At 43.3% G+C, this 26,494-nt stretch overlaps 1 protein-coding gene across 7 annotated transcripts in view; it reads left to right on the top strand.

Annotated features, from left to right (window-relative positions):
- Nucleotides 1–26,494, top strand: part of MYO5B (myosin VB) — a 321,534-nt gene that overhangs the window by 80,213 nt on the left and 214,827 nt on the right. For all 7 annotated transcript variants that reach the window (XM_034401761.3, XM_034401760.3, XM_034401759.3 and 4 more), the window contains exons 2-4: nt 8,313–8,423; nt 20,594–20,765; nt 23,378–23,522. In XM_034401761.3, the coding sequence (XP_034257652.2) occupies nt 8,313–8,423; nt 20,594–20,765; nt 23,378–23,522 (428 nt within the window). The remainder of the gene's footprint in view (nt 1–8,312; nt 8,424–20,593; nt 20,766–23,377; nt 23,523–26,494) is intronic.

Below are 26,494 nucleotides of genomic sequence, written 5' to 3'. Positions count from 1 at the left end.
ATAGAATAGAATAGAATAGAATAGAATAGAATTTTTTATTGGCCAAATGTCATTGGTCACACAAGGAATTTGTCTTGGTGCATATGCTCTCAGTGTACATAAAAGAAATATATACACTTTGTAAAATACTTATACTCATTTTGTAAGTACAGTACAAATAATTGGAGTTGGATTCATGGAGAGTAGAAGTCTGTTCTTTTTTTTTAAAGGAGATGAACAACAGAGGATTTTGACACTTCTGGCACCTGAACAAAACCCTTTTAATGGGATTAGTTTGTCAGGAATGAATCTGCCCATCTGGTCATCAAGGGACAGCCTTTTCAGAGACATACAGTGTAAGAGGGTGGATAGAAAAACAGATTTTCTCTGTAATGGGCCTAGTTTTATGGAATTCTACCCCTGCAGGAATGCGCTGGTCTGCATATTCCTTCCTCTTTTTTGGGGGGTGGTAAACTGGCTCAAACATGGTTCATTCTATTATGTCTTCAGCCCAGCCTGAAGGGGAGGTCAGTTAGAGCAGGGGTCTGCAACTTTACAACTTGTGGACTTCAACTCCCAGAATTCCTCAGCCCACCCCCGTGCCTGTTCCTTGGCATGCGCAGCAGAGACCCGAAAATCAGCTGCCTGGCAGGAGGCATGTGCGCATGCGGGATGGAGCTGAGCTGGGCGATGGCTCGTGTGCCAGCAGAGAGGGCTCTGCGTCAGGGGTGGGTTCTAAATTTTTTTACTACCGGTTCTGTGGGTGTGGCTTATTTTGTGGGCATGGCTTGACAGTCATGTGACAATTCTTTAGGATTTAGCAGAGATACTGGTCTACCAGGCTTTTAACTGCTTGCAGAGCTGTACCGATCTACTCATTTGTTTTTGGGGGCACCGGTCTACCACCAAACTGCCTTTTACCACTGATCAGCTGTAGGGCGGCCCTTTGAAGCCCCGCGGCAAGAGTTTAAACAGTTTTTTTCCTTCTAGCCCATCAGCTGGGACTCAGGAGGCAGCAATAGATTGGGGGTGAGGCCAAATAAAAGGTAAGAATAATGCAGGGGGGGTGAGGGGGCAGAGGGGGGCAGAACCGGTTCAGTGACGTCATATCGTCACCGCTACCGGCTCAGTGGAACCGGGCCGAACCGGGAGGAACCCACCACTGCTCTGTGTGCCACCTGTGGCATGCGTCTCATAGGTTCACCATTACAGTTCTAGTGGCTTTCTCTATCTCTATTGGTGAGAATGGTGTCGGAAGTTCTTCTTTAAATCTAGAATAATAAGAAATCCTGCCAATTTTAGCTCGTGCAACATCTTCTCATCTTTCTTCCTAAAATACTGTAAAATGTTAGCAAAAGAACTGTAAGGTTCTCTGATTTTTCATTAAGAAGACAGTTTTAATCCGGCGGCTTTAAAAATAGTCATATATATAAATGCAAGGTTCTTAGCTAGGATGGAAGGAAAAAAATTGTTTCATGTCTATTTTATTTGACACCGCATTGGGAATTTGGAAGGAAACATCGCATGTGAAAAATGATGCACTTTCTATACATTTGCCCTGAAATGCAGAGTTTTGTGAAACAATATTCCCTATCGATGTGATTGTTGCTAATCTCATTTTTGTACACACTTTTGAATGGTGGAATTGGGAAACAAAGTTCAGAGGCATGTAAAGCCCAAAGGATACCTTTCTCCCAGCTCAAATAATAATTTGGGAAGTAAGAATTAGGCTGTTTAATAGTAAAACAGCATGAATTAAATACAGCTCATCTCTCTGGTCTGTACAATTGTGCAGTAATATTTCCCTTTGGCAGAATTAAAAATGCTTACAATATTTAATGGGAATGTTTGGAGGATTTGTGTGCCGGGGAAGTTTTGTACACATCAATTAAAATGCGAACTACTGTACTTTTCTTCTCTATTAGTTTTAGTGATGCTGTTGATAATGGCTGTTTCTACATAGGTAGTCCTATGATTTATAGCCATAATAGAACCTGCCCATTATGGTCATAAGTTGTAAAGTAGGTCACCAAATGATTGGAGCAGTTTTTACAAACTTTTTGTGGAGGGTGTTAAGCAAACAGGGCAATCTATCAAATGAGACCATGGCTGTGGTATAAAGCGAACCCATTGTTTTGTAACAATGGGCCATTTTTTTGTTAAAACCAGAAGTAAATGCTGTTTTTCAGTTGATAATATGTCATAAAAACACAATCAGGTGACCTTGGGATACTGCAAAGGGCAATAAATGTCGGCCAGTTGTTGCGATCCTAATATGCGGTCATATTTCTGTGAGGGGCAGAGATGGAATTCAGCCGGTTCGGACCAGTTCAGGCAAACTGGTAGCGCCAATGATCAGTTGGCCCCGCCCACCTGCCCCCGCTCTATCCTGTCCTTTATTTCCTGCTGTGTAGTTCATCTCAATCGTGTGGCACAGCTGATTTCTTCTCCCCTTGCTGTTCTATTTACCATTGCTAACCTGGAAGCTAAGCAGCTGAACTTCTAAGTGCTCCATTTTCAGCGCTGCGCGCAAGCGCCTTAAGCACACACACACGCGCTCACCAAACCGGTTGTTAAACCGGCAGCATTCCACCACTGGTGTGGGGGATATTGTGATTGTCGGAACTCTGGAACTGGGTCATAACCACCTTTAGGGGAGATGTCAGTCAGAACTTTGTACAGGTAGTCCTTGACTTACAACCACAGTGGAGCCCCACATTTCCGTTTTAAGCAAGACCGTTGTTAAGTGAGTTTTGCCCTGGATTATGAACTTTTTGCCACAGTCAAGCGAATCTCTGCAGTTGTTAAGTGAAGCAAGCGGCCATTAAGTGAATCTGGCTTCCCCCATTGACTTTGTTTGTCAGAAGCCGACTGGCATGGTTAGAAATGGCGGTCACATGACCCAAGGACAGTGCAACTGTCATCAACGACCTCCCACCAACCGGTGCGCTCCCACAGAGAGGGCCTCCTCAGGGTGCCATCGGCCAAGCAATGTAGACTGGTGGCCCCCAGGGGGAGGGCCTTCTCTGTAGCGGCACCTGCTCTCTGGAATCAACTGCCCCCAGAGATACGAAGAATTCAAGACCTCGGTGCCTTCCGCCGTGCCCTGAAGACCTTCCTTTTTTAGCAAGCCGGGCTGGCTTAATGCTTTTTAAATGTTTTTAATATGTTTGTTACTGTTTTTTTAACTTTGGGGCCAAATTTATATATATATCTTTTTAAATTGTTTTTAATTTTTGTATCTATGTTTTTTACTCTGGCTGTACACCGCCCTGAGTCCTTCGGGAGAAGGGCGGCCTATAAATTTGATAATAAATAAATAAAATACATGCCAGTTGCTAAGCCTCTGAATTTTGATCATGTGACCAAGGAGAAATGATACAACGGTCATGTGAAAATCAGTTATAAGTCAGTTTTTTTCAGCGCTGCTGTAACTTCTAACAGTCATTAAATGAATGGTTGTAAGTTCAGGACTATTTGTACAGTTGCTAAGGGACGACCTATAAGCAGTCCGAAAATCAGCTGTGAAGAAAGTACTGTAGTTATAATGTTCACTCTCTATTTTTCCATTTAATGCTGGGAAAAGGGGATGGCAAAATTTGCTTTTGCAGGAAAGAAGGCAGATTTGTCTAATAAGACTTAAAAAAAAACAACAACAACAACCCTGGAATGCTACTGCTTGGCATCCCATCCAACAGTCATAGCAATTTCCAGATGGTCACTCTATGATTAAGCACATGTAGAAACTCAGAGCTTGCCAATTCTTCAGTTCTGCTTCCCGGAGTAGAAAGTTGTACGTTGTAAAGTGGGTTGAGGCTGAGGCTGTCGTAATTTCGAACCGTTGTTAAACGAACTAAGTCGAGGGCTGGCTGCATTTTCAAGATCTCACTAACTACAGTCTATCAGACATTCCTTGGGTTCACCCAAAGCCGCAGTAATCTTGATTTGGTGAATCAATCTAACAATCTGATTTGCACATATACCATAGGTAGTCCTTGATTTATAACCAGTTGCTTAGAGACTGAAGTTACAACCAATGTGAGAAAAGGAGACTTATGACTCAGATTGAAAGGTCCAACAGTAGGACCCTCTCCAGAGTCATGTAACTTGCACTTCTGATTTTGGGCAAAGTCATGCTCATAGTGAACCATCGGTTTGCTTAACGACTATGGCTTTCACCTAATGACCACCAGAGAAAAACCAAAAAAGGAGCCTTGGTAGTACAGTGGTCTAAAGCACCCTGTTATTAAGACCAGCTGCCTGCAATTACTGCAGGTTCGAATCTCGCCAGGCTCAAGGTTGACTCAGCCTTCCATCCTTTCTAAGGTAGATAAATTGAGGACCCAGATTGTGGGGGCAATAAGCTGACTTTGTATAAATATACAAAAGAACGAAGGCTATTGCTTAGCGCATTGTAAGCCGCCCTGAGTCTCCGGAGAAGGGCGGCATATAAATCAAATTTAAAAAATAAAAATAAAAATCCGGTTGGTCATATGATTAACCTGTTTCATGACTGTCTTGACATATGACTATAATAGGCATGCTCCATTATGGTCATATGTCAAGAACTACCGGTAGTAAGATAAAGGTAAAGGTTCCCCTCGCTCATAAGTGCTAATCCTTCCTGACTCTAGGAGGTGGTGCTCATCTCCGTTTCAAAGCCGAAGAGCCAGCGCTGTCCGAAGACGAGAGTCTCCGTGGTCATGTGGCTGGCATGACTAAACGCCAAAGGCACACGGAACGCTGTTACCTTCCCACCAAAGGGGGTCCCTATTTTTCTACTTGCCTTTTTTATGTGCTTTCGAACTGCTAGATTGGCAGAAGCTGAGACAAATAACAGGAGCTCACCCCATTACACGGCACTAGGGATTCGAACCACTGAACTGCCGACCTTTCGATCAACAAGCTCAGCGTCTTAGCCACTGAGCCACCACATCCCTGTTGTATAAACCCACAATAATCAATTTCTAAGTCACTTTTAAGCCAAAAGCACATTAAAAAATAAACGAGTTGCCTACTTATTGTCAGATTTAGATTTTCAGCCTCTCATGGTAAAAATTAATAACTTCATTGTTGATTTATTTTAAAAGTTCATGGTTCTTAGTCTTTCAAAATGTGATACCCACCAGGGTTGCGTTCTGGATCTGGAGCCACAGAAGGTAAACGGTTATGTGTGGGAATTAAATGAGCCCAGTGTGAGCTATAAATGTCAAGATTCTTTCATGGCAATTTTTCCTTGTATAATTAGAAGTAAGAGCATTAACAGCATCTCAAGAGCTTGGAAGTATGGATTCAGGTTGTCATAGCAGCTTAGTTCTCTTCTCCGATTCTTTCCTTCTTGCCTCTCATTATTTTTCAGGAACATTTATTTATTTTCTTTATTCCTCACATTTACATGGCTGTCCATCTCACAAAAAGTGACTCTGGGCAGTGTACAACGATCAGTAAAGGCAATAAATAATTAACACACAAAATACTAAAAATATAGAAACCACCCAAAGAGAAGAAACAATTAACTACAATGAAGCCATTACCACCTTATAATGCCTTGGTAAGACCACATTTGGAATATGGCATCTAGTTTTGGCCACCACAATATATAAAAGATGTTTGGAAAAAGTGCAGAGAAGAGCAACCAAGGTTATTAGAGGACTAGAGGCTAAAACATCTGAAGAACAGTTGCAGGAATTGAGTATGTCTAGTTAAATGAAAAGAAGGATTCGGGGAGACATGATAGCAGTGTTCCAATATCTCAGGGGCTGCCACAAAGAAGAGGGGGGTCAACCTATTCTCCAAAGCACCTGAAGGCAGGACAAGAAGCAATGGATGCAAACTAACCAAGGAGCGAAGGAAAGAACTAAGGAAAACTTTCCTGACAGAACAATCAACCAGTGGAAAAGCTTGCCTTTAGAAGTTGTGGTTGTTCCACCATTGGAAGCTTTTAAGAGACTGGACAGCCACTTGTCTGAAATGGTATAGGGCCGTGATGGCGAACCTATGGCATTCTCCCGCGGGAGAATGGCGGCATATAAATCGCAATAATTAAATAAATAAATAAATAATAAATAAATTCCCCTAGCAGAGCTCCAGCATGCGCATCTGATTTTTGGGCCTTCTGGGCCCACTGGAAGTCGGCAAATGGGCTGTTTCCGGCCTCCGGGGGGGGAGGCCCGTTTTCGCCCTTCCCAGGCTCCTAGAAAGCCTCTGGAGCCCAGGGAGGGTGAAAAACTGGACTTCTGGTCCCACCGGAAGTCGGCAAATGGGCCGTTTCTGGCCTCCAGAGGCTTTCTTGGAGCCTAGGGAGGGCGAAAAATGGGCCTACCGGGCCTACTGTGCCATTGTGTGCCAAAAGTGGGGGGAGCAAGTGTGGGGGTTTGCACACGCATGCATGGGGGGACAGGGCGCATTGAATTATGAGTATGGGCACACCTGCACACGGCCCCCCCGTACTCCCCCCGCTTTTGGCACGTGACGGCAAAAAGGTTAGCCATCGCTGGTATATTGATTGATTGATTGATTGGTTGATTGAATTTGTATACTGCCCTACTCCTGAAGGACTCAGGGCGGTGAACAGCCAAATAAAATACATATAATACAAATGTTAAAAAACCATTAAAATACAATTAAATAATTGGCCCGGAAAACAAAATTTAAAACACCCCAAATTCATGTAGGGTCTCCTGCTTGAGCAGGGTGTTGGATTAGAAGACCTCCAAGGTCCCTTCCAATTCTGTTATTCTGTTTTTCTGTATTTCATCCAAGAACATCGTTGGTTCCCTGAGGCCTTCAGGCCTCATGGCACAACCAGATCTTGAAGGACTTCCAGAATGGTTAGAAAGATGGATTCGGTCTTACTTAATGTGGAGGAGAACGTTCCATATGATGGGCAAGGTTATTGTTGTTGGTTATACAGTCAACCAGATGTTTAGGCTGGATTTGGCATTTTTGTCTACCTATCGAGTCCTTCCCGAGGACCTGGGATAGGTGGATGTGTTTGTTTGATGGTATTAAAGATGTTGTCGCAGGATGTAAGCTGTTCCAAGTAAAACTGCCTTTTGCAATTGATGGGTGAATTTGTCAATGCTGCTAACGATGTTCAAGTGGTGCTCCAAATGTTTTGGGATTGCACCCAAGGCTCCTATGACAAGTGATACAACCTTTGCTTTCTTTTCCCACAGTTGTTCTATTTCTATTTGCAGGTCTTTGTACTTTGTCATCTTCTCCCTTTCTCTTCTATTTTGCTGTCTGCCGATACAGCGGATCCATATACTTTTGTCATTATTATTATAATATTATCTAACCACGGCTTTATTAAAATAGCTTCCTTGCAATAAATTTGGATAGTTTGATTAATGTTACAGAATTCCTACTGCTCCAACTACCGGTATCTTCTGCCATATAGAGCAGGGGTGAAATCCAGCAGGTTCTAACAGGTTCTGGAGAACTGGTAGCAGAAATTTTGAGTAGTTCAGAGAACCGGCAAATACCACCTCTGGCTGGCCCCAGAGTGGAGTGGGAATGGAGATTTTGCAATATCCTTCCTCCAGGAGTGGAGAGGGAATGGGGATTTTGCAGTATCCTTCCCCTGTCACACCCACCAAGCCACGCCCACCAAGCCACGCCCACAGAACAGGTAGTAAAAAAAATTGGATTTCGCCACTGATATAGAGTGGGGATGTTTGCTAACCTAGCGTTGAATTAACTTACCAGTAGCCTGGAAATCCTAAAAAAGTCTATATTGAGAATAATATATACTTTGAATGACAATATTAAATTATTTTATGTGGGGGGCCCTTTTCCCCATAGGCACTAGGCTGGGGTACATTAAAGTTAGGGTTCAGGAATCGACAGTTACAGGTAGTCCTCAATTTACAACAATTCATTCAGTGACCATTCGAAGTTACAATGGCACTGAAAAAAGTGACTTATGATCACCTTTCACACTTAACGACTGTTGTGGCATCCCAGTGGTCATGTGATCAAAATTCAGACGCTTGACAACTATCTCATATTTATGACCAGGGTTGCAGTGCCCTGGTGTCATGTGATTCCCTTTTGCAACCTTCTTGACAAGCAAAGACAATGGGGGAGCCAGATTCACTTAACAACCATGTTACTAACTTAACAACTGCAGTGATTTACTTAACAAATGTGTCAAGAAAGGTCATAAACTGGGGTAAAGTTCACTTACCAAATGTCTCGTTTAGCAACAGACATTTTGGGCTCACTTGTCATAAGTCGAGGACTATCTGTATTTCCTTTGTTGGCCTGTGTTCATTTCCTGGTGCTCAACTTATTATTTTACATTTTCTCTTATTTTTCTCCCATTGCAGTATACAAGAGTTTGGATTCCTGACCCAGAAGAAGTCTGGAAATCAGGTGAAATCATCAGAGATTACAAAGAAGGGGATAAAACTCTCCGCCTGAAACTTGAAGATGAAACGGTAGGCATTTGGCTTGTTTTTTAATTCTTTTTTTTAATTTTTCCTTCTTCGTAAAGTTCTCTACTGCAGGTCTATCTTATAAATTGTTATCTGAAGGAAGGCTGGGAAAGCAATTTGATGGTTAACCAGCACTGACATTTTAATACTGTAATTCTTCCTGTTGGCAGAGATTCCTAGAAGAGATGTAAACATGTTTTAAAAATGAATAACGTTGAACCTATACTATATTTTTCGGATTATAAAACGCACTGGAGTATAAGACGCACCACGATTTTGAAGAGGAAAACAAGAAAAAAAAACAGTTTTCGCCTTCCCCGGCCCCCAAAAACACTCTGCAGGCCTCCCAAATCCTCTTCACATCCTATTTTTGTGGAAAACTGCCCCTTTTTTGCAAAAATGGAATGCGTAGAGGTTTTGGGAGGCTTGCAGAGTGCTCCTGGGGGCTGGGGAGGGGGAAAAACGCAATGCGTGGGGGGTTTGGGAGGCCAAAAATGGGCCCGTTTTTCACGAAAGCCGGGCGTGCAGAGGGTTTGGGAGGCCTGCAGAGTGCTCCTGGGGTCTGGGGAGGGCAAAAACAGGAATGGAGTCCCCAGGAGCACTCTGCAGACCTCTGAAACTCTCTGTACATCCTATTTTTGCTAAAAACAGACCTGTTTTTGGTGAAAACGGGATGCGCGGGGCGGGGTTTCAGGAGGCCAAAAATGGCTGTATTCACTGTATAAGACAGACCAACATTTCCACCCTCTTTTGGGGAGGGGGGGGAAGTGCGTCTTATACTCTGAAAAGTACGGGTATATAGGGAAGTGGAGAGTTAAAGCAGGTATTTTTCATTGCCCATTTTCACACTGTAATTATTTCTTTTGCAGGGTTTTTTTTTCTTACAATTTCTTTTCTTGGACTGTAAAATTCAGTGATTGTGATTCTGAATATGCCGTGTTTCATCCAAGGACTAAGCTAATTGTTCATTTTAAAAACCCTCATTGCACCATACAGGAAAAGAGATTCGGTGTTTCTGAGAATTGTTGCCCAATTGCACTCAACTGAACCACTATTAATATTATTTTATCATTATACTCAATGAACAATGTTAGGGCGTGTCAAATTTTTCAGCTTTCCATTTCTAAACATTAGGGACGCTCCAAAGTTGTGACATGCCTTGGGAGATAAAGATATTTTGGTTACTTTAACATCATTTAGATGTGCCTGGTAAGGAACTACATAAATTTCATAACTTTTTAACATTTTGTTTGTTTCATTTGAGCATTATTATGAGTGGCCATTGTGTTTTCAAGTCACATCCTTTCAGGTAATTATTTCAAAATGTGATTCTTTTTAACAGTTTGAAGAGGATGCAAGCATCAATTACTTATTCAATGGCACCTGACATCTTTGGGTATTGTGTTGGCAACTTTTGTGGTTTGAATAATTGGGCTCAAATATAACAGACCCCTATAAGTGTCTATTCTGTCTCTCCAGGCCTGAAATATATTAAACAGCAGAGATTGAAATAGGATGTACTGTATCATAAAAAATATTGGAAATTCATTATAAAAAAAATTCAGTAACTTCTGAAAAAAACCTTAGTGTTTTTGCTGATGATACCAACAAAGGAATAACACCAATTCATCTGATAAATGCAGTTTTAATGGAAGTGTTTCTAATTTAAGATACGGTGTGTCTGTTACCTAGCTGGCCAATTTAATAGCAACAGAAATTCTTTATTACGGTTTCCTATCATTGTTGAGTACCAGATCATTTGTGATAACAAATGAGTTAGCAGATGCCACTTCCACTGTCTGCAAAATCTACCAAGTCTACATTGTGACTGATTTTTAAGCTTGCCAAGTAAACGTTGTCACTGTTTATATAAGGTGTATCTTACCCTTATAAAAGAGGTAACATAAAGCAATGTTTGTCACCCTTAGCAACTTTAAGCTGCATGGACGTCAACTCCCAGAATTCCCCAGCTATGCTGGCTGAGGGATTCTGGGAGTTGAAGTCCACACAGCTTAAAGTTGCTAAGGTTGAGAAACACCGGCATAAAGGCACTTGGCCGGCAGAACAGGGGTGAAATTCAGCAGGTTTTGATAGGTTCTGGAGAACCGGGATTGGAAATTTTGAGAAGTTCGGAGAACTGGCAAATACCACCTCTGGCTGGCCCCAGAGTGGGGTGGGAATGGGGATTTTGCAGTATCCTTCCCCTGGAGCGGGGTGGAAATGGAGATTTTGCAGTATCCTTCCCCTGCCACACCCATCAAGCCACGCCCACAGAGCCGGTAGTAAAAAAATTTGAATTTCACCACTGTGGCAGAGTGCTGCAAGAGGCCATCCAGGCCAAAAACATTTTGGCTGCCAGAGGCACTGCGGACCAGTCCTTTACTATTTCCAGGCCGGCCACACGGGCCAGATTTAAGCACCCCACAGGCCGAATCCAGTCCATGGGCCTTGAATTTGACACCTTTGCTGTATAGGAATCACCATGGGTGGAAGAGAATATATTTGAAAGAGATCCTTAAGGGTTAATTGCTATGTCTTTGAAAGTTCCTGTCCTTCAGACCATAAGTTCACTGGGATTCTACTGTCCCTCATTAAAATGTGTTTGTATTAATTAATAAAGGTCATATGAATTTGAGCTATCCCTGAATGCAGGCCAGATCCCGTCTCCAAAAAAGGTGATTGGAATTCCTGCTGCAAGTACTTAATTGGGTTAAAACGGTCCTATTAATTCCCAGCTCTGTAGAAATTTCAGAGCTTGCATAAAATAATGGCAAACCTGACTCAACCTCATATTCTGTAACATATGAGATGTAATCTTGCTCCGATAATTAAAATGCAATCAAGCTGTTCCACAAAAGCGGACTCTCTTTTAAATAATAAAAACTGTATAATCATCACTTTCACTACTACTATTTTAGCATAATCTGCATGAGCCTATCAACTCACTGTTTCACTAATTTAAACAATTGACCCAGTTCCGTGAGACACCTTCAGAATAACAGAATAACAGAATTGGAAGGGATCTTAGAGGTCTTCTAGTCCACCCCCTATGCTCAAGCAAGAAATCCTGTACCATTTAAGACAAGTTGTTCCATTGATTAATTGTTCTAACTATCAGGAAATTTCTCCTTAGTTCTAAGTTGCTTCTCTCCTTGATAAATTTTCATCCATTGCTTCATGGCTATTTATAGACCATACTAATTTGATAGATCATGCTGATCTATCAAATGGGAGGCCATTTTCTTAGATTTTAAAATTATGAAGATTAGGACACTTCAGGTTTAAAAGCCAATAGGTCAGAGGTGGGTTTCAGCAGGTTCTGACCAGTTCTGGAGAACCGGTAGCGGAAATTTTGAGTAGTTCAGAGAACTGGTAAATACCATCTCTGACTGGCCCCACCCCCATCTATTCTCTGCCTCCCGAGTCCCAGCTGATCGGGAGGAAATGGGGATTTTGCAGTAACCTTCCCCCTCAGTGGGGTGGAGATTTTACAGTATCCTTCCCCTGCCATGCCCACCAAGCCACGCCCACAGAACTGGTAGTAAAAAAATTGGAAACCCACCACTGAAATTAGGTGCACATCGGGATGAAATGCTACCGGTTCGCTCTGGTTCAGGAGAACTGGTAATAAGAAAAACTACCAGTTCGGGTGAACCAGTAGTAAAAAAAGGCTACCAGTTCAGGCGAACCGGCAGTTTAAAAAAAAGCTACGATCCGACGATCAGTTGTGCCGCACGATTTAGCTTTGCTAGAAAGCAGGAAATCCTGCTTTCTAGCGAAGCTAAACCGCGCGGCACAGCTGATCCCCCCCCTCGCTGTTCTACTTACCTTCCCAAGCCATCTTTTGGCGCATACTGTTCACGCTAAAATCAAGCTTTTTAAACGCACAGTGTTCGTTGGATGTGCACTATGCATGCACATGCAGCGTGTGTTTGGCGCGCAGCACACTTGTGCGGCCAGCAAACTCGTAGCAAACTGGTTCAGATTTCACCACTGGTGCACATGAAAGGTAATTCCTATCTGAAACTCATTAAAACAACTATTTTAATCTAGACACCTTAATGACAAATATTCCCTGCACAATATTTTTTGTGTTTCTGATAGTGCAGGTGGTTTTTGCCTTGAGACCTTGAGATTTAACAGCATTTCAAAACTGACACCTGTGGGGAAAGCAGGATTCACTTACGCCCATGTGATTCACCTTACGACCATGGTAAAATTGGTCATAGAATCGGGTCTGGTCACAGGATGTCTTGAGTTACAACTGTGATGATTTGGTTGTAAGTTGAGGACTAGCAGTCATTGTGACAGATTATGGGGAGATTGTGGAAAGGGATGAAAAAGATGATAGCCGTAAACAAGAGACCGCAGATGAGTCAGTTGTCAGCTTATCTTATAAATAACAATTTAGCTCAAGTGAAGAGAAATTTGGAAAGAAGCATCTCAAAGCTTTCAAAAAAAATTTTCCACCTTAATTAACTCATCGTATAGGAGGCTAGGACAATTTTATTACGGTTTCCAAGATTCTGCATTTACTCCACCAAGTATTAAAAACATCTTTGCTTAAATACCTTGGGATCTTTCCCAACTGTGTGACACTTGTCAGTAAGACGTTGAAAAATTACAAGGATTTTTAGCTGAAAAAATTAGAAACTATCCAGAAAAATATAAAGGATTTAGACGAGGTGGATCAAACTCGATTTCATTGAGGGCCGCATCAGGGTTGTATTTGACCTTGGGGGGGCCAGGGGGGGCATGGCCAGTTTGACGTCACTCGTCCTGGGGGCGCCTCTCATGGCCCGAGCACTCTGCCAGCAAAAATGGGCTCCCAAGCTCTGTTTTCGCTGGCAGAGGCACTGCAGGCCAGTCCTTCGCCGTTTCCAGGGTGGCCCCGTGGGCCAAATCTAAGCACCTCACAAGCCAGATCCGGCCTGAGGCCTTGAGTTTGACACCCCTAATTTAGACTCATGCAGACCTTCTAATCTATGGTCTTGACCAATTTATCACCACGAAGAGATGCTACAAGCGGAATTATAATGGAAAATGTTGGGGATTGTCACGTATCTTAACACATCTCATCTAGTCCTTAGGTTGTAGATTTCATTTTTCTCGGGAATTTTGTTTATTTTCATTTTTTTCCTGCTTCTGTCAGGAAATGAACATTCGTTTCTTGATCCTGACCCTTTGAGCTAGGTGAATTAAAAGCTTTATCTCTTAGTGCTTTTTAAGGAGCCTTGGTGGCGCAGCGGACTAAGGTGCTGTTAAGTAGCACTTAGCTGCCAGCTGCCTGCAATTAGTGCGAGTTCAAATCTCACCAGGCTCAAGGTTGACTCAGCCTTCCATCCTTCCGAGGTAGGTAAAATGAGGACCCAGATTGTGGGGGCAATAAACTGACTTTGTATAAAAAAAAGAACACTGCTTAGGGGCCCCCCGAAAACACTACTAAACAAGTATATACCAAAAGTGCGAAGGCTATTGCTTAACGCATTGTAAGCCCCCCTGAGTCTCCGGAGAAAGGCGGCATATAAATTGAACCAATAAATAAATAAATTATTTAAGTTTTATTTTAGATCATTCACTGCCCTGAGTTTCCAACGTGTAGAAAAGTGTCATATAAATTGCAGCAATAAATAACTCACATATTCCTGAAATACACAGAGGAATTGTGGTGAAGATCAGACCTGAAGAAACATTAAACTGGCACTGAGGACAAGCAAGCGCCACCGAGATTTGAGAATAAAATCCATTGGTTATACTTAGCAAAATATTTTAGGTGGCCTTAAAACAGAAACCCAATAATACAAATTAGGGAATCACAACAACTTAGATCTTACATTTCTTTTCATCAAAGTAAAACTATCTTCACATCACCCTGCCTTATCTCACTTTGTATGTGTGCAAATAGATGCGTACACATATCTATAAACACACACCATCTGTTTAAAAAAAAAAGGAAGCCTTTTTTTAACATGCACAAAGCAAAAACAGTGGGGAATTATGCACTGCGCCCCTGGCATATCCAACATCTGGATGGCCAGATGGTAACACTTTTTTTTGGCTCTGTTTTAGTTGAGCAGCTGTGACTTTAAGTTGAGAAAACTTCATGGTATGTTTTCTTTTTATCCTTAAACAGCTTTACTGGTGGTCTCCCAGGCTTCTATTCTTTAAGGAACTGAAAAGAGAAAGGGCATCATAATTCAAATCAGGAGCGTCCAACCTTGGCTACTTAAAGACGTGGACTTCAAGTCTCAACATCTATTTTACATTGTGGCGACCAAAACTGAATATTGCATTCAGTTTTGATCGCCACGATGTAAAAAAGATGTTTAGAAAGAGTGCAGAGAAGAGCAACCAAGATGATTAGGGGACTGGAGGATAAAACATATGAAGAACGGTTGCAGGAACTGGGTATGTCTAGTTTAATGAAAAGAAGGACTAGGGGAGACATGATAGCAGTCTTCCGATATCTCAGGGGCTGCCACAAAGAAGAGGGAGTCAAGCTATTCTCCAAAGCACCTGAGGGCAGGACAAGAAGCAATGGGTGGAAACTAATCAAGGAGAGAAGCAACCTAGAACTAAGGAGAAATTTCCTGACAGTTAGAACAATTAATCAGTGGAACAACTTGCCTCCAGAAGTTGTGAGTGCTCCAACACTGGACGTTTTTAAGAAGATGTTGGATAACCCTTTGTCTGAAGTGGTGTAGGGTTTCCTGCCTAAGCAGGGGGTTGGACTGGATGACCTCCAAGGTCCCTTTCAACTCTGTTATTCTATTTTATTATAACTCCCAGAATTCCTCAGCCAGCATGGCTGGCTGGGGAATTCTAGGAATTGAAGACCACAGGTTTTTAAAGTTGCCAAGGTTTGTCCCCCCTGATTTAAAGCAACAGCTTCTGTGTTGGAATGAATTTTGTTCAATTTCTTCTGACTGGTAGCTCTCTCAAGCGGGGCAAAGGGACTTAAAATACCAAGGGGCAAAGAGGGCAAAGAGACTTAAAATACCAAGATTATTTTCAGTATGTGTTCTTCATATAGCAATACCACTAGCACTAGCATTTAGGCTTATATACCGCTTTATAGGGCTTTACAGCCATCTCTAAGCAATTCACAGTCAGCCTATTGCCCCCAACAATTTGGGTCCTCATTTTACTCACCTCGGAAGGACGGAAGGCTGAATCAACCTTGAGCTTGCTGAGATTTGAACTGCCAAATTGCAGACAGTTGGCAGGCAGAAGTAGCCTGCAGTACTGCACTCTAACCACTGCGCCACTGTGGCTATATTTATTTTTATTTTATTGGATTTATATACCGCCCTACTCCCGAAGGACTCAGGGCGGTATATGGAGGATTTGGTCAGGAAGAGGACCATAATAGCGGACTGTAGCCTTCTATGTTATTAGATCTACTGGTTTTTTTTTCCATCTCCGCCATATTACTAATTAGTTTCTTAAAACCAGTTTGTAGATCCCATGACTCCAAATTCATTAAAAATCAAGGGCTGAATAAAAAGGATGGGAGGTTAGTGGCTGCGTTCGTCCATTTGCTAAGCCTTAATGTTGGTTGGTTTGATTTTGGTTTGGAGTGTGGACTCTGTCACTCTGGTTTATTCCATATACCGTGATGGAAAAAAAATTAGGGCTTTGGTGTGACTTGAGAGCCATCCATAGAGCTAAGCCCTACAGTAGCGTGGCTTATTGTTGTATGCCAATGCAGACTTTGGGCCAGAGTGTAATTAAAGGAAATTGTGTTAACATCAGTTTGTAACCATGCTGGGATGTAGGTTGGTAGAATGTAGACATTTCCTGGATTAAGTGGCCCATTGGTCCTCCAGGAAAATGAAGTGAGAACAGCAGCTCAGAAGCCTTCCCCTTCCCCAACTTTCCTGCTTTTATTTTTCCTTTCCTTTCCTTTCCTTTCCTTTCCTTTCCTTTCCTTTCCTTTCCTTTCCTTTCCTTTCCTTTCCTTTCCTTTCTTTCCCTTCCCTTTTCTATCCTTCCCTTCCCTCCCCTCCTTCCCTTCCCTTCCCTTCCTTTCCCCTTCCCCTTTCCCCCTTTCTCTTTCCCCTTTTCCTTTCTCTTTCTCTTTCCCTTCCCCTTTCCTCCCCATTTTCCCCTTCTCTTCCCCCCATAAAGGACTTCAAGGTCTAATTCTCCACTTTCTCCCACATTGTGAGTCCAGCGCTAATAGAGCCACCTCGTCCCTTTGTGTCCTCCCTCACACCAATTATAACAGCATCAACAATTAGAAATAGCTGATCAGTGCAAAAATTGCTGTGGTAGCTGGTCTCTTAATTGTCAGGGCCAGCAGAGGTTGCTGTCAGGGTTATGATTTGACCGTCTGCGGGAGGGTGGCCGGCTTCTCCCTCTGACCAAGGTGAATGGCAAGGTAGTTTTGCATGTCGTGTGAATGCCATCCCCATTTCTGGGCTGGAATCAACCGTCCCCAACAAGCTACAAGCCTTTTAGAGTGTTCTTATTTTCTCACCCTAGTTCTGTCAGATATATTCCCTTCATTTTGCTTTCAGCTGAGTTGACAAGTCACTCCCGTTTATTAGATTGGGCATGATGGATGTAAGACAGCAAGAGCGAGCGGGCACACATGAGCCCAGAGTTAGTCAGTGCCGAGAACAGAAACCAACGTGCCAAAGAACATCAAAGCACGCTGATGCCAACAGCCTCACCCAACCTGGCACCCACCCAAGTTGCAATTCCTCAGATTCCCCCATTAGCATGGCGGAAGGTTGTCATTACTAGCAGGGCCAGCCAGATGCCTTTTGGCAACGCTACGATAAAAAGTAAGGTCAAGTTTGAAACCTGGAAATTGATATGCCGATAGGTGTCTCCTCGTAATTTTCTTGGCAACAGCATAAACGTGGTTGGCCAGCACAGGTTTCGTGGTGGTTACATCCAAGTTGTAACCAGGGTGGACTCAAAGCAAGGTCAGCCAGGGGTTGCCACAAAGAAGAGGGGGGGTCAACTTATTTCCTAAAGCACCTGAAGGCAAGACAAGAAACAACGGATGGAAACTAATCAAGGAGAGAAGCAACCTGGACTTAAGGAGAAACTTCCTAACAGTGAGGACAATTAAGGAGGAAGGGAAGTTGCCTTCAGAAGTTGTGGGTGCTACATCCCTGGAGGTTTTAAAGAAGAGACTGGATAGCCATTTGCCTGAAATCATATAGGGTCTCCTCCTTGAACAAGGGATTCAGGGGTGGGTTCTAATTTTTTTTACTACCGGTTCTGTGGGTGCGGCTTATTTTGTGGGCGTGGTTTAATGGTCATGTGACAAACAATTCTTTAGGATTTAGCAGAGGTACTGGTCTACCAGGCTTTTAACTGCTTGCAGAGCTGTACCGGTCTACCCATTTGTTTTTGGAGAATTCCGGTCTACCTATTTGTTTTTGGAGCGCACTGGTCTATCACCACACTGCCTTTTACCGCTGATCAGCTGTAGGGCGGCTCTTTGAAGTGCCGCGGCAAGAGTTTAAACAGTTTTTTTGCCGCTCTGCCACCACCGAGAGCATCGGAAACCACTTTCAGGCAGCTTGGAGCCTGAGTGGCGTAGGAGGCTAATGCCTCCTAAGGCAGCATTTAACATCCAGCTGCCTGCAATTACTGCGAGTTCAATTCTCCCCAGGCTCAAGGTTGACTCAGCCTTCCATCCTTTCTAAGGTAGGTAAATTGAGGACCCAGTTTGTGGGGGCAATAAGCTGACTTTGTATAAATATACAAAAGTATGAAGGCTATTGCTTAACGCATTGTAAGCCGCCCTGAGTCTCCGGAGAAGGGCGGCATATAAATCAAATTTTAAAAAAAAGCTTGGCCTCAATTGCCAATCTACCACCACCGAGCGGTTTACAAGGAGCGGATCGGTTCTAGCCGATCAGTTGGGAGGCTTCTTGGCTTCTCAATTTAAAGCTAAGGTGTCTTCTTTTTTTTTTTTTCCTTCTTTGTCAAGTGAGCCCTGATTTTTTCTTTCTAGCTGATCAGCTGGGACTCGGGAGGCAGCGAATAGATTGGGGGCGGGGCCAGGCAGAGGTAGTATTTACCGGTTCTCCAAACTACTCAAAATTTCCACTACCGGTTTGCAAGAACTAGGGAGAACCGATAGCAACCCACCACTGAAGGGGTTGGACTAGAAGACATCCTTCTCTATTCTGATTGATTACTGAGACAATTTATCGGCAGCAGTGTTTCTCAATCTTGGGAACTTTTCAGCTGTGTGGACTTCAACTCCCAGAATTCCTCAGCCAGCATCTTTTACAGGATTGTCGTAAGTTTGAATGATCGCTATACACATGGTCATAAGTCACGGACTACCTGTATGGCTATGTGTGGTCCTAGACCTGGGTTTGTTACAGCAAGGCAAAAGTATGCTTAGCATCTTTGCAAATTTTTTAGTCCAGTGGTCTGGAAGTGATGAGTGATGGGTGAACAAAACGTAAAAAAGATGTTGAGACTCTAGAAAGAGTGCAGAGAAGAGCAACCAAGATGATTAGGGGACTGGAGGCTGAAACATATGAAGAACGGTTGCAGGAACTGGGTGTGTCTAGTTTAATGAAAAGAAGGACTAGGGGAGACATGATAGCAGTCTTCCAATATCTTAAGGGCTGCCCCAAAGAAGAGGGAGTCAAGCTATTCTCCAAAGCACTTGAGGTTAAACAAGAAGCAATGGGTGGAAACTAATCAAGGAGAGAAGCAACTTAGAACTAAGGAGAAAGTTCCTGACAGTTAGAACAATTAATAAGTGGAACAACTTGTCTGCGGAAGTTGTGAATGCTCCAAATTTTTAAGAAGATGTTGGACTTGTCTGAAGTGGTGTAAGGTTTCCTGCCTGGGCAGGGGGTTGGACTAGAAGACCTCCAAGGTCCCTTCCAACTCTGTTATTCTATTCTAAAATATAGCTTCTCTTCTGTATGTAGCATAATCCTTGTTTTAAAAAAATGGCCGAACAGAAGTCTGTTTGTATACACACATCATATATACAGGTAATCCTCAACTGACAACAGTTAATTTAGTGACTGTTCAAAGTTACCATGGCACCGAAAAAAATGACTTAGCAAATAACAATAGACTTATAAACTGCTTCACAGTGCTTTCCAGCCCTCTCTAAGTGGTTAACAGAGTCAGCCTATGGCCCCCAACAATCTGGGTCCTCATTTTATCCACCTCGGAAGGATAGAAGGCTGAGTCAACCATTGTAGCATCTCCATGGTCAATTGCTTTCTAATGAGACCGGAGATCCCGTAGCTTCCTGAAAGACAAGGAGTAAAGAGATTGTGAAACATTTGTCACGAGTACAGCAGGGGTGGGTTCTACTTACCTTTACTTCCGGTTCGCAACGGGATCTGCGCGTATGCAGATCGCTGATGATGACATCCGGGGCGGTGGGCGGGTCCTCCCGCCGGTTTTACTTCCGGTTCTTGCGAACTGGTCCGAACCGGGGGGCAACCCACCACTGGAGTACAGGTAGTTCTTGACAGTTCGTTTAGTGAAGTGTACATTTAATGACCGTTCAAAGTTACAACAGCACTGAAAAAAGGGACTTATGACCTTTTTCGCACCTATGACCATTGCAACTTCCCCATGGTCATGTGATCAAAATTCAGTTGCTTGGCAACTGACTCATATTTATCACAACTGCAGTGTTTTCCGGGGTCATGTGATCCGCTTTTGTGACCTTTTGATGGTGTCAAGAAAGGTCGTAAAATGGGGCAAAAGTCACTTAGCAAATGTCTCGCTCAGCAACAGAAATTTGGGGCTCAATTGTGGGAGTAAGTCAAGGATTACCTGTATTAAAAATTTAGCTGGTGACCATCTTAAAAACAACTCTCTATAAAATTACAGAGCTCTAATCTAATTTTTAGGCAAATTGCAATAAAAACAAGCAATATAGTTGAATTTTTGTTTTTTTGGTAATAATGCTTTTCTTTCCTTTCCAGATAAATGAACCGATCACATGAGAAAAGCTTTTTAATTTAAAGGGTGCATTGTTGAGCTATTTAAGGCAACCTTCCTCCCCCTCAAGGTTCTGTTTTGTGAATGTGGTTCACCTCTCATTTGATTTTCCCGCTTCTTTTGTATCCTAAAACATTACTTTGGTCAGGTTATGGAGATGTAACAATGTCCCAGGTAGACCTTTGGATAAATTACTGTTTTCCCTTTTACCATTTCAGATCCTGGAATATCCTGTTGAACCTAAGGAGAACAAGTTTCCTTTTTTGCGTAATCCAGATATTTTGGTTGGAGAAAATGACTTGACAGCTTTGAGTTACCTCCATGAACCGGCCGTCTTGCATAACTTAAAAGTCCGCTTTTTGGAATCAAATCACATCTATACCTATTGTGGTGAGTATTGACATAGGGCATTGCTTTTGGAAAGACTACAGATAGGCCTAAATTAACAACAGTTCATTTAGTGACTGGGAAAAAAATGACTTAATTAATTAATTAATTAATTAATTACTTAATTAATTAATATTGCTGCCTATTCACACATGGGGACTCAAGGCGGCTTACAGAATATAAAACCATATTTGAAACAATAAAAACTAACAAAAAGAATCAAATAAATTAATATAGTACAACATAACAAAATCGCCCTCCACCTCCCACCCCCCCGTCCAGGGGTGGGTTCTAAATTTTTTTTACTACCGGTTCTGTGGGCGTGGCTTGGAGGTCATGTGACTAGGTGGGTGTGGCTAGCTGGTCAGAGTCATTTCTGGAAGGTCCTCGCACTTACGACCAGTCCTCGCACTTACGACCCAACTCATTTGTTTGCTTTTAACACTGATCACTGCAGGACGGCCTTTTGAAGCCCCGGGGCAAGAGTTTAAACAGGTTTTTTCCCTCTAGTCATCAGCTGAGACTCAGGAGGCAGCAATAGATTGGGGGTGGGGCCAAATAAAAGGTAAGAATAATGTGGGAGGGTGGGGGGGGGAGAACCAGTTAGGTGACATCATATCGTCACCGCTACCGGCTCGGCCGAACCGGACTGAACCGGGAGGAACCCACCAGTGCCCCCGTCCCAGTGAGAGCAGATCACACAAGCCATTTTGTTAAGGTTATTGTTGTTGTGTTACCAACCAGCAGAGTAGATTGCACAGTGAAACGTTGCTGAGAGCAATGAATAAGAGATATGCAAACTGGTTTATCAAAAGCTTACTTTATAGTAGAAAAACAGTCTCATAGTCTTTAAACAAATTCCAAGTCTTTGCCAGTAAATCAGTCCAGTAGTTACAGAATCTTCTTACCCAACAAACAGTAGTTGGTTAGAATAACAAACTCACTCTGGTTCACGATGGTTGCAGATCCATCAAACAATGATTACAGATAGCACCTCCTCTCAATGGTAGCTTATCATCACAGCTTCATCCTCTCATTATCTTCATACACAACGGCAGCTTCATCATTGCAGCTTCATCATCAACAGCAGATCATAGCAGCAACTGAACACGTTACAGAAGCTTTGCTTAAATATTCTCACAACCAGTAATTATATGATTACAGCATGACTCAGCATTAAAGCCACATAATACAGTTACAGCTTAAAGTAACAGTACACTTATATTGCCTGTACAACATAGTTAGGCTTAAACCATATCCTAACACATTTAATGGGCTCCATCCCCCTCTGGGTTCCCTAGGCAGAACCCAGTCTTCCTGAAGATTATTAGAGTGGGGGACATCCTAATCTCTGGTGGAATGATGTTCCAGAGAGAGGGAGCTACCATAGAGAAGGCCCGTCTTCTAGGTCCCACCAGGTGTATCTCCCTCGGGGACGGGACCCGCAACATTCCCTGCCTCCCAACTCTGATGGGTTGGGTAGATGTGACCAGCAAGAGACGGTCCCTCAGATAACGTGGTCCCAAGCCATGAAGGGCTTTAAAGGTGACAACCAGCACCTTGAGTTGCACCCGGAAGCAAATCAGCAGCCAATGGAGCAACTGATGACCGTTTCTCACACTTATGACCATTGCAGCATCCCCATGGTCACATGATCAAAATTGAGATGGTTGGCAACTTACTCATATTTATGACAGTTGCAGTGTCCCGGGGTCATGTGATCCGCTTTTGTGACCTTTTGACAAGCAAAGTCAATGGGGAAGCCAGATTCACTTAACAACCGTGTGACGAGCTTAAATAAAAGTGCAGTGATTCACTTAACAACCGTGGCAAGAAAGGTCGTAAAATGGAACAAAATTCACTTAACCAATGTCTCGCTTAGCAACAGAAATTTTGGGCTCAATTGTGGTCAAAGCCAAGGACTACCTGTACAGGTAGATTTACAACCAGTCATTTAACACCTGTTCAAATTTACAACGGGATTGAAAATAGTGACTTTTGACCGGTTCTCACATATCCGCTTGGTCACATGATCAAAATTGGAGTGTTGGCAACTGGTGTGTATTTATGATGCTTGCAGCATCCTGTGTTCATGCGATCATCATTCGTAACTTTCCAAGCTGGCCTCTGTCAAGCAAAATCAATGTGGGAAGCTGAATTTATTTAACAACTCACGATTCACTTAACTGCAATGATTTGCTTAACAACCTTGGCAAAAAAAAAAGGTCATAAAATTGGGTACAACTCACTGAACATCTTGCTAGCAACAGAAATTCTGGTAAGTAAGTCGAGAACTATTTAGTTAGAGAATTTTCTGGTTGAGACCTAACTTTGCCAGCTCAGGAAACTTGTAGCAGTTGAATTTTAATTTGGAAAACCTTCAAATCTGCTGAACCTATAAAACAAAAAGTGGGGGCGAATGCTTCTGCTTGCTTGCTTATTTATTTAAATAGCTGGCTGCAATGAACTTGTAAATTGATGCACAATAAAAACAAACAAACGTTGACACTATGAAGTGACCAGTGAGTCATCTTTAAACTACTCTGTTTGTGGGTAATTTGTGCCTCTCTTGTTTTTGTATCATTTAAAGTGTTTGCATTCTCGTTAATTTTAAGGTATCGTGCTTGTTGCCATAAATCCTTATGAACAATTGCCAATTTATGGACAAGATGTCATCTACGCCTACAGCGGCCAAAACATGGGTGATATGGATCCTCATATTTTCGCAGTTGCGGAAGAAGCATATAAACAAATGGCCAGGTGAGTGCAAAACTTTTCTTCCTTTCTACTGATACGTGTATTTAAATGGAGACTGAGGTTACCCTAGTTCAGGGGCATCAAACTTGATTTCATTGAGGGCTGCATCAGGCTTGTGGTTGATCGCCGGGGGGCGGGGTGCATGGGTGTGGCTGGGGTGGGTGTGGTCAGCTCAACATCGTTTGGGCATGGAGACACTTGTGCAGCCGCAGTGCTGATCTGCTCCCTGATGGTGGCCATCCGGGGCAGACCACAGCCGGCCTTAGATCCATGGTGCTGCCTTGGCCCCGCCCCCTGGGTGTGCGTGCAGGAGGCGGCAAGCGTGCAAGCGCTGGTGTCCTGGGTGAAAGGGAAGCGCTCAGAACACAGTCCTGAGAGCCTTGGTGGCGCAGCAGACTAAAGTGCTATTAAGTAGCACCAGCTGCCTGCAATTACTGCAAGTTCAAATCTCACCAGGCTCAAGGTTGATTCAGCCTTCCATCCTTCCGAGGTAGGTAAAATGAGGACTCGGATTGCGGGGGCAATAAGTTCACTTTGTATAAAAAAGAACACCGCTTAGGGGGCGGCCGAAAGCCCTACTAAGCGGGTATTTACAAAAAGTATGAAGGCTATTGCTTAACACATTGTAAGCTGCTCTGAGTCTCCAGAAAAGAGCGGCATATAAATCGAACCAATAAATAAATAAATAAACAAGTCCTCAGGGAAACCAGGCCCTGAACATATTCACTGCCTCCTGTGTGCATGCCCAGGGGCTGGGGCCGGGGCCGGAGCCGAGGCCCTGCTGTGGATGTAAGGCTGGTGGCGGTCCGGCCTGGATGGCCGCCACAAGGTTGCAGATCAGCGCCTGGTTGGCCTGGGCCGGACCAAGGCGCTGCGGGCTGGTCTTTTGCCACTTCCAGGGCAGTCTTGCAGTTAGGGCAGGTTTAAACACCTCACGGGCCAGATGCGGCCCTTGGGCCTTGAGTTTGACACCCCTGCCCCAAATGAACAAATAGATTCAAATTTAGGAGGTAAACTATGATTAGGCTTCTGGAAATCTTCACAATGAATCTTGGAATGAGGGGAAAACAGAGTGCCTGAGAACTCTGAGAAGCTCCATTTAATTCCTCTTTTTAGTTATTTCTTAATCTATACCCTGGTCCTCATGGTTTAACAAATAGAAACGTGAGAATGCATTTGTTGTGTCATATCAACTGGCGTGAAGATCATTTCCCTAATGCAGTTTTCCTCAATCCGATCCTCTCTAAATGTGTTTAAACTTTTTTTTTTTAAATTTGATTTATATGCCGCCTTTCTCCGGAGACTCAGGGCGGCTTACAATGCATTAAGCAATAGCCTTCATACTTTTGTATATTTATACAAAGTCAGCTTATTGCCCCCACAAACTGGGTCCTCAATTTACCTATTTTAGAAAGGATGGAAGGCTGAGTCAACCTTGAGCTTGGTGAGATTCGAACTTACAGTAATTGCAGACAGCTGGTGTTAATCACAATGCTATCAGTCTGCTAAGCCACGAGGCCCTTCATCGTCAAGGAACTCCCATCGTTCCTTGATGATGGAGAGTATCATTTTCCAGTTAGGTTGCAGGGAAGTTGGTTCCTTATATTCATTTCTGGTGAATTAAAAATGCTTCGTAAAAGCTGAAGTTGCTTAGAATTTCCTTTGTTGTAATCTTCCATTCTTCTGCACAACATATTTCATTATTTCCCCCACAACACTTGCAAGTGGAACAACATGATGCAAACTTTTGAGATATCTGCGAAGGATGTGTTGTAGATGTCTGGGGCCAGGATGTTGATGGATGAAAATGAGTTTTTATCAGGCCCTGAATGTAGTTTATTGGTTTAAGTTTGTGTAGTTCTTTGATTTTGTCCCCTGCCAAGGTTCTTTTTGGTAGATAAGTAGCAATAAAAGTTTGCTAAATAATAAATCAGTGTTATTGTTGAATTTGGGCTGGTAGGTTCAAAATCTTATCATGTATGAAACCCAAGTTCCATAAGATGTTCCCATTTGTTTGTCCATTGAGCCTGTGGTTTTAACTTTCAAAATCTTCTGCTTTACTCTTCCTCTTGACTGATCTGCTTTTAAGAATTTTTGGTCGTGGCAGAGAATGAGGAGGTAAGGTATGTGGGAATGACCTTGAGAGACAGGGAGAAGAGATGCAGCTAAGGGAATGCCCGGGTAAAAGGCAACTTAACCCACAGTAGTGATTGTGGGGACGGCAAATGCCTTAGAAGGGACCCTTCCTAGTTTCTCAGGCTGTAACGGTGAAAGGGGAGATATATACTTTCAATCTTCCAAGATTCTGTTAATATCATCAACCTTTCAGTCATGTCTGACCCCCACCCACTCTATGGATCAGCACTCTCCATGCCCCTCTGTCTCTCATTGCCTCCTTCAGTAATCCTCCATGGTCATCCCACTGTCATCCTTTATAGTGTCCAATCCAGTGATGGGATTCAGCTGGTTTGGGCCATTTCAGGCCAAACCTGACCTTCCAGGAGTCCCCACGCGCCCCATTTTGGCTCACAGGAGGTTTCAGGGCGGCCTCTTAGGCCCAAAACGGGGTGGGGGGGTGCCCCCTTGTGGCCTGTTTTCGCTCCCAGGAAGCCTAAGGGAGGCCTCCTAGGCCCAAAATGGGTCACGGTGGGGCAGCATGCCCCCCCCACCTGTTTTTCTCCCAGGGGTGTGCAGGAGGCCGAGTGCTGCCTGTCATACCCCCTGGCCATGCCCACCATAGCCACGCCCACCCAGCAGGTCATTAGGGCAGAGAACCGGTTGTTAAATTATTTGAATCCCACCACTGGTCCAATCAGTGGGTGCTAGGGCGGCTTTGTTGGAATTCATTGTTAGAATGTGTTTCTATGCAGCAACTACAGTAGTATTCAGCGAGTAGATGGCAGTATTTATAAGTTTGGATCCATCATCTATGGTATATACTCTATGCTCTTTTGTTCTAAATAGAGTTTCCTGTT

This window comes from Pantherophis guttatus, chromosome 2, assembly GCF_059756535.1.
Source record: "Pantherophis guttatus breed Tessera chromosome 2, ASM5975653v1, whole genome shotgun sequence".
Lineage (NCBI taxonomy): Eukaryota > Metazoa > Chordata > Lepidosauria > Squamata > Colubridae > Pantherophis > Pantherophis guttatus.
This window is presented reverse-complemented; position numbering and strand designations above follow the sequence as displayed.